Source organism: Juglans regia, chromosome 10, assembly GCF_001411555.2.
Source record: "Juglans regia cultivar Chandler chromosome 10, Walnut 2.0, whole genome shotgun sequence".
NCBI classification, from domain to species: Eukaryota; Viridiplantae; Streptophyta; class Magnoliopsida; order Fagales; family Juglandaceae; genus Juglans; species Juglans regia.
In genome coordinates, this window is record NC_049910.1 from 24886488 (window position 1) to 24893682 (window position 7195).

General features: G+C 35.3%; 1 protein-coding gene across 3 annotated transcripts; it reads right to left on the reverse strand.

The window, feature by feature from the left end:
* Positions 1 to 1900: 1900 nt before the first annotated feature.
* LOC109006891 (growth-regulating factor 1-like) lies at positions 1901 to 3951 on the reverse strand. 3 transcript variants are annotated; one of them, XM_018986318.2, is made up of 4 exons: positions 3523 to 3951; positions 2916 to 3396; positions 2347 to 2813; positions 1901 to 2223 (listed from the first exon to the last, which is right to left on the reverse strand). In XM_018986318.2, the coding sequence occupies exons 1-4, from the start codon at positions 3707 to 3709 to the stop codon at positions 2216 to 2218; spliced, it is 1143 nt and encodes a 380-aa protein (XP_018841863.1). In that variant the 5' UTR covers positions 3710 to 3951; the 3' UTR covers positions 1901 to 2215. The 3 variants fall into 3 exon arrangements, with proteins under 3 accessions (XP_018841863.1, XP_018841861.1, XP_018841862.1); XM_018986316.2 differs by having other exon boundaries at positions 2347 to 2822; XM_018986317.2 differs by having other exon boundaries at positions 1902 to 2223; positions 2347 to 2819; positions 3523 to 3950.
* Positions 3952 to 7195: the final 3244 nt, after the last annotated feature.

Consider the following 7195-nt stretch of genomic DNA (forward strand, 5'->3'; position numbering starts at 1 on the left):
CCCTTGCGGGCTCGATCAGGGTAAACTATATAGTATATATGACGTACGTCTGGTATAGTTGGCTCAACAATACTAGAATGTTTTCTCTAACCCTAAGTAAGTTGTAGTTCCGGAACGTACAGTTTATGTTTGGCACATTTTAGTTATAGCATTTTTTTTTCTTATCCAAGTTAGCTAGGTTTACAGAAAGAGAAGGGACGCAGTTACAAATAGATTCGACAAACGTAAAACCAACAAAATATTAACGTAATTTTGTTTAGATTTACGTACTTTATTATCAAGTCACGTCATTTTGAAATTTATTTTTATAAAATCTCTTTATAATTAAAGCATTTCTTTTACATGAAATCGAGAATACAAAGAGAAGGCTGGTGAGAAACTCCAACTACAATATTATTACAGGAAATGCAGTGCAAGATCAGGCCGAGGATGAGATGATTCTAAAAAGAGTAATGATATCCACACAATACATTTCATAACATATTTCACAATATAAATTATAAAATAAGAGTATTTTAATAAAATATTGTTATTTTTATAAGTTAATTTATAAAAATATTTGACTATTCAGATTGTGATCGTAGCTAAGAAAGAGACAGACTACAAGTCTACACGAGTACCATATATGTTGTTTTGGAGTTGGTGGCGGAGATTTCTCACTTTTTATGCCTCCAAAATCTCAAACCTTAAGGAAATGCTGTAGCATATATAGTTGAATAGTTACCGTTGAGAGATCTAGATTCCCAACGGCAAAACAAAAACCACATGTTAGGGTGACAGCTAGCGCATGAGCGGTGAGCCTAATTAATGATCTTTTATTCCTTTGCTAAGTGGAATTGAAGAATCAGACGTTCAGAGATTTGCATGGTGCAATGCTACGTACGTGTGACATTTGATATGCTGAAAGGCTCATGTAGATCATAAGATTGACTTCGAGTTCTTAGAAGAGCTAGGAAAATGAACGAAATAAAACTGGAAAAGAAGAGAAAACATTTTTAAATCGGGAAATTATTAATGAGGATCTTCCTCTCCGATCAGTACTTTTTGGTTAAATGTAGTGCTTAAATCCACTTTTCTCGACGCTACAAGAAAAATAAATATTTATGATAGATTATTTGTGACGATAACGACTATTTACAATAAAAATAAATTCATTTTAACAGAAAATAATTATTTTTATTAAAAATAACTGATAACAAATAAACAGTCATGAGCCTAACGATCAAGTCATTACTACTCTAGTGCTTAAAAAATAGGGGCAAAACTTGCTCAAAACTCGTAAAGATCATCTATGCCTCAAACCATGCTCTCAAATTAAATAAAAAAAAAAAAAAACCTTCGTTTGGAATGGCATTAGAAAAACGACACCACTTTTATACATAGATGAATAAAGTATTATTGTTTTATCATGGCACTGTTCTAATGACAAAACGTTAATACGGAGATCCAAAGCTACATGAGCTTTCAGTGAAAATGTTTGTATACAGTTCTGGCCTGTATGCCAACTTCAAGGGGATGAAAAAGTAAATATATTTCCACGTGAATCCAGATCATTTGCCACGCTTCTTTGCAAAGAGATTACGAAGAGTTTGGTAACAAATGTTTTCCATGCATTGAACTAATTTATCGCCATTCCTTTTCAATCTTTGTTTTTCCTTAGTGATATGGACGTAAGATCAAAGAAAATATCACAAGGACTTGTGTAGCTAACTCCAGACAGTTTTTTCAAGTGTTTTATTGCCATTGTATACAGTAAGCTGCAAGTAGGTATGGGCAGTTAATGAATTTGCCTTGGTTTGATGGCTACAAGGTGGGTCTATCTGTACCAAGTAGTTTGGGTGAACTCAGAAGTGACAAACTGTAGCAAATCTTGGTGCCATTGGGCCCCCTCCATCACAAATTACAACAAATAGAGCAGAGAACATTGAATAAAACCCAGAAGAGAAGATACAAATCAAAATGCAAACTTGGCAATGAACTAATGAAGCAGATTTGGACGAGTCACCCAAACATTTACTAAATTGGGAAAGGTACAGAAGGAAGAAAGCAAAATACATGGGATCTTTCATCTTTCAATCAGAACACAGAAACAAGCAAAGTAGCCAACCACATAGGGAAAAGAAAAAATAACAAAAGCCTGCAGTTCTTAAACTATGATTCACTACCAAGTGAGTTCATTTCCGGCCTTTTGATTCAGAAACACAGTGCTGTAATCTCAACCATCTGCAGATCATAAGCGGAGCTTTTAGGCAAGAAACAACTGGTTCATGAACGATAAAGAACAAAAATACCAAGCTCTTTGTGAAATAATGTTGATCAAGATCAACTAGTGGGTTGTTCAATTACCATTATGGGTTCTGGAATTGAAGATGGGGAAGTCATGGAAGGAAGATGGAATGGAAATTGATAGCCGGGTCGTTGATACTGATGAGCTATTTGATGATTTATCATCCAAATCGAGCCATGAATCTCTCTCTTTAGGCGGCAACTCATCTAAGAAGCGATGAATGGTCTTCTGGGGTTGTTCTTTCTCTATTTGGATCGGCATCTCATTTTTTATAGCACTGCCCAGAGAAAAGTAATGCTGGTCTTGCTCGGGTTGTTTTGTCGAACGACTGAGGCCCTGAAGCTGCAAGTAAGAGTACTCACTTTGTAAACTAGAGCAGCTCCGTTGCTTTGAATACGTGCTCATTGTCAAAGGTGTGAGTTGCCATGAATCATCCATAGATGGACCAGAAAAGCTTCTCATAGACCCAGAAGGTTCTGAGAAGAAAGCATGCTCATCCACCTCCTCTTTCAGCCCATTCACATACCTGTTTCTTCTTCCCAACAACAAAGAAAAACACTATCATTAACAAGCACTTACTACAAAAGGCACCATGTTTAGGTTTATAGACTTCTGTTGTAAGACAGACCTGTAATCTGGGTTGGTTGCCTGGGAGTAAGAACCAGAGTCCAAGAGGTAGGGGCTATTGTTGTCTTGAGGTGACAAACCAATCCCGGGAAGCCTTGAAGAATATGTGGGATGATAAATGAAAGGGTGGTGAAGGTGGGTACTGTAGCAAGGATGGTGAAGGTGGTGGTGGGTTTCTGAGGACATTGAAGAAAGTGAAGAAAGAGAATGAGAGGGCGCTGGTGGAAGTGTAGAGTGGTTCTTGGTGATTGATGAGATTGTTAGAGATGATAGATTTGTGTTTGCTGCTGTTGATGTTGTTTTCAGAGCTTCCACAGGCTTTCTTGAACGGTTTTTCCCTCTGTGCATGTGTCTCTCGCAGTACTTGGAATCTGGGAATGCCTCTTTCGAACACCTCCATTTTTTCCCATCTGTTCTTCTGCACCTGCCTGGCTCTGGGTCTATTTTCCTCCCCAAACCCATCTGCAAGTAGTTCCAGCCAACTGCACCCAGAAACATCTCAAATCTCCTTTGTTACCGAAGGCACAAAATTTTATTCAAATACTCAAATAAAAACGCATGGACGCACACTCACTCTCAAACATGAGAGTCTAGTTGTATTGGCATACCATGTTGAGGTTGGTGAGGTAAGAACTTTGATGAGAGAGAAGAGTCCAAGCAGCTTCTTTTGATGGTCAAGAGGAGTTCAGGTGGAATAGGGATGCCTGATGCCATGTACTTGAAGATTAGAGCTTGGTGTTCAAGCTCTTGCCACTGAGATGCAGTGAAGGGGAACCTGTTTCTTCCACTCATCATTGAAGGAGCAGGAGCAGGAGAAGAAGAAGGAGAATGAAAAGGAAAAGGAAAAGGAAACTTCAAAGCGAAGAAAGAAAAAGATGAAACAAAGAACCACTTCGGACTTCACAGGGGCACTGAAAGAAGGACAGGTCCAAAGAGAAATATGAGCAGCAGGAGGTGCGTGTAGGTTATTACTTATTACTTGAGCCCTTGGAGTAGAGTAGGTATATTTATTTCAGGGACCATTGGGCTGCAGAATCTTCTGTAGATGAATAAAACTAATGGTTTTGATTACAGTGCTGCATGCCATCCCTCTCTCTCTCTCTCTCTCTGCTCCTATTATGACTGTACCTCTCTCCTGCAGCCCTGCTTCTGGTTCTGCAGCTAAGCTGCATCTGTGGCAGCTCTTGTCTCTGACATCTCTACGGAAACCCATAAACTAAAGGGGGAGAAACAATAAAAGATCGAAAAAAACAAAAGAGAAAATAATAGTTATTGGCGTTACTATATATGAGACTGTAAGAGTTGGTGTCTGAAGCCAATGGGCAGTCTGAAGAGGTCGTACGGTTCAAGCTTTTACTGCTACTAACTCTTTTACTTTTTCTGTTCCTTTACCTCAGAACTCTGTACTCCCCCCACCCCCCACCACTTACCATCTGACCCTTTTTCAATATCGGAAATTCGGAACATGAGAGGTTAAGGCCAGGGGCTTTTTTGTGCACCGATCAAACTGGAACCCCTGCTTTTTCTTTCTTTTTTTTTCACTGCAGATATTTATTCTCTTTCCTGTGTTTCAAAAATAATCATATTCATCATCTTAATTTTTATTATTATTTTATTATATTATAATATAATATTAAATAATTAAAAATTATTTATTATATTTTATTTATAAATTTATCATCTAATATCATGTGATAAAATGATAAATAAATAATGATAAATAAATTTTTTCTTGTTTGGAAATATCCAGATTACTGAACAATGTGTTGCTTAATTTAATCCGCCAGTCACTTGCTGATCATCAGATTACTGAACAACAATATTATAGTTTAAATCCCCAGAAAAATAAAATAAAAAACCATTTAACTTTCTCTTAATGATTCGTTGTCATTTCTTTACTTCTACCGGAAAGAACATTGCTTAAAAGACCAGAATCTGACCAAGCTTACACTTGTATTTTTAATAAAGCTGGTTTCAGAACTTAAATGATCCATCCAGACATTCAACGTAGCTTTTGCGCTTTCTCTTTTTCTTAAATGGGTTCTCCATGATCTATGGGACTGTGACAGAACATTGCATTTATAAAAGGCCTAGCTTACTTATTCAGTGGAAGTAAATAAGGGACCAGAAAGACGTTCTTGATCACTTGGTTCAAATGCATTAGAAGAGATCAGTGTCTTTTTACATGTTAAATAGCTTAAAATGGAATGGCATGCTCTAAACAGCTAAACACAGGATTCAAACCAGAGTCCAGACCATTGCTTTCCTGCTATAAAGTTATCAACATTAACCATTAAGAGCATCTCCAATGGTTTATCTAAAATTCTATCTATTTTATTCATATTAAAAATATACTTATTTCTTCTAACTACTGCATGTATTTGCAATATCTTTATATTTTTCCATATTTTTAATATCTACTTATATATATTAATGTGATTGTAACGTAATATGAAAACAAGTTCATCAGTATATTATGAGTTTTTTCAAACACTCGACTTCTTAATCACTGGTGCAGGGTACCACTATAGGAAATGGTAAATAATATCAGAAAAAATAGTAAGAAATAAATAAAGGGAGAATGATCAGAAAGTAACAAGGAATAATTATATTTTGGTAAAATGAATCTATTAAAATAATATTTATAATCATTAAATGTGTAAATTTTACGTAATTTTTTTTAAAAAAATGAATAAATAAGAGATTCACATAAAAAAAAAAAATTTAACTTTTAATAATAAATCTTGCACTTTTGTTAAAATAAATTATACGATAATATACATTCTATAACTGTATTTTCAAACTCATCGCTGACACCGTTCTTATACCCTGGCAGTCTCAATCTCAAACACATGCAAACTTTTTTTTTTTTTTTTTTAACGTGACCCCACTTCCAAAATATCCTCCCAGGTCCGTTTATACTGTATAAATAGTTAAATATCCTCTTGAAACATTCCCATGCACAGTTTGACATCATAAACTTAATTTTTTTAAATTTTTTTTTATGGAAAAGATGAGATAATTTTATTATTAAGAAAGGTGGTGAGACCCAACAAACATTCCAAAGCAATAGATATATCACAATAATTCAAACCTAATTGGAAAATGGTACCAAATAATTAGTCTTGTCCCATAGTTGACTGCTGTGAAGATGGTTGTTGCATCTTTTTTTAGAGGAAAAATCAATAATAAAAAAAAATCAAACAACATCAATGAATATGATAATGAAAATTTTACGGTCGACTAATACAAAATAAATAGCAGCATTAATTAGCAAAAATCAATTATATCATGTCTCTATAAGCATCTAGACTTAATTCTAGTCAAAATCATGGGTAGTGATACCCTTACATCTCTTTTACTACTGCTTTATTATTCGTTTTTTTTTCTCTTTTTACTATTTTAATCGGAATTAAAAAACCAAAAACATGAACTTCTTGTATAATTTAGAAGAAAATAAATTTAATCAACAATGTAATCATGTAATTTAATTAAAAATAAATTTAATTTTATAATACTTAACTCAAAAAGCAAAAGAAAATCAATTTTTATAGAAAATAGTAAAACTCCATTAAAAAAAGGAAGATACAAAATTTGTATAACACATACAAAATGGGAAATGGAGCCAAAACATTGATCCCAACCCATGCTCCTTGAGTATAGCGACTGCCAAAAGGCAGTTTGCATTGCAAAATTGCGAGAGATTTGAGGTACTGTTGATGAGAATTAGTGGATACAAGTGCACTGTAGTTGACCATTTTAAGCCATCTGATAGAGTTTTCCATACTCTCATCCTCCATATTCTCAAAATTACAAGAACTCATCTCTACTTTCTATAAAAGAGAGAACTAAAGTCTCTCTTGGAGATGGAGGAAAAGCTTGTGAAGCGCCGGTGCGTGGGTAGTTCATGGGCTAGGCTCCACTTGTCGAGTGTATTTCTGGGCTGGTGGTAGGGGATGATAGAGCGATATATTCCAAGTCAGAGAGGGGGTGTGTGTCAATGGTGGGAGAATGGTGGGATGTTCTGATGGCTGCAAATCGTAAGGAACATGGGGTTTTTAAAGTTGATGATATAGAAGCTTTAGCAACCTTGCGGGGCTTGCAGTTAATACTTCATATGGGATTGTTGAATCTAATTTTGGAAGGTGACTCGCTTATTATTGTTGAAGCTATTCGTTCTAACGAAGTTAATTTATTTTCACGGGGGTCTGTGCTTTCGAAGATCAGAAGCCTTCTTCGTCGTTTTAATTCTTTTGAAGTTCTCCATGTTGGTTGTCAAGG

Coding starts and splice junctions, on each gene's coding strand:
- LOC109006891 (XM_018986316.2), bottom strand. CDS start 3,709: ATGATGAGTGGAAGAAACAGGTTCCCCTTCACTGCATCTCAGTGGCAA. Junction 3,397..3,522: donor ACCTCACCAACCTCAACATG/GTATGCCAATAC, acceptor TTCTGGGTGCAG/TTGGCTGGAACTACTTGCAG. Junction 2,823..2,915: donor GCAACCAACCCAGATTACAG/GTCTGTCTTACA, acceptor GTTGTTGGGAAG/AAGAAACAGGTATGTGAATG.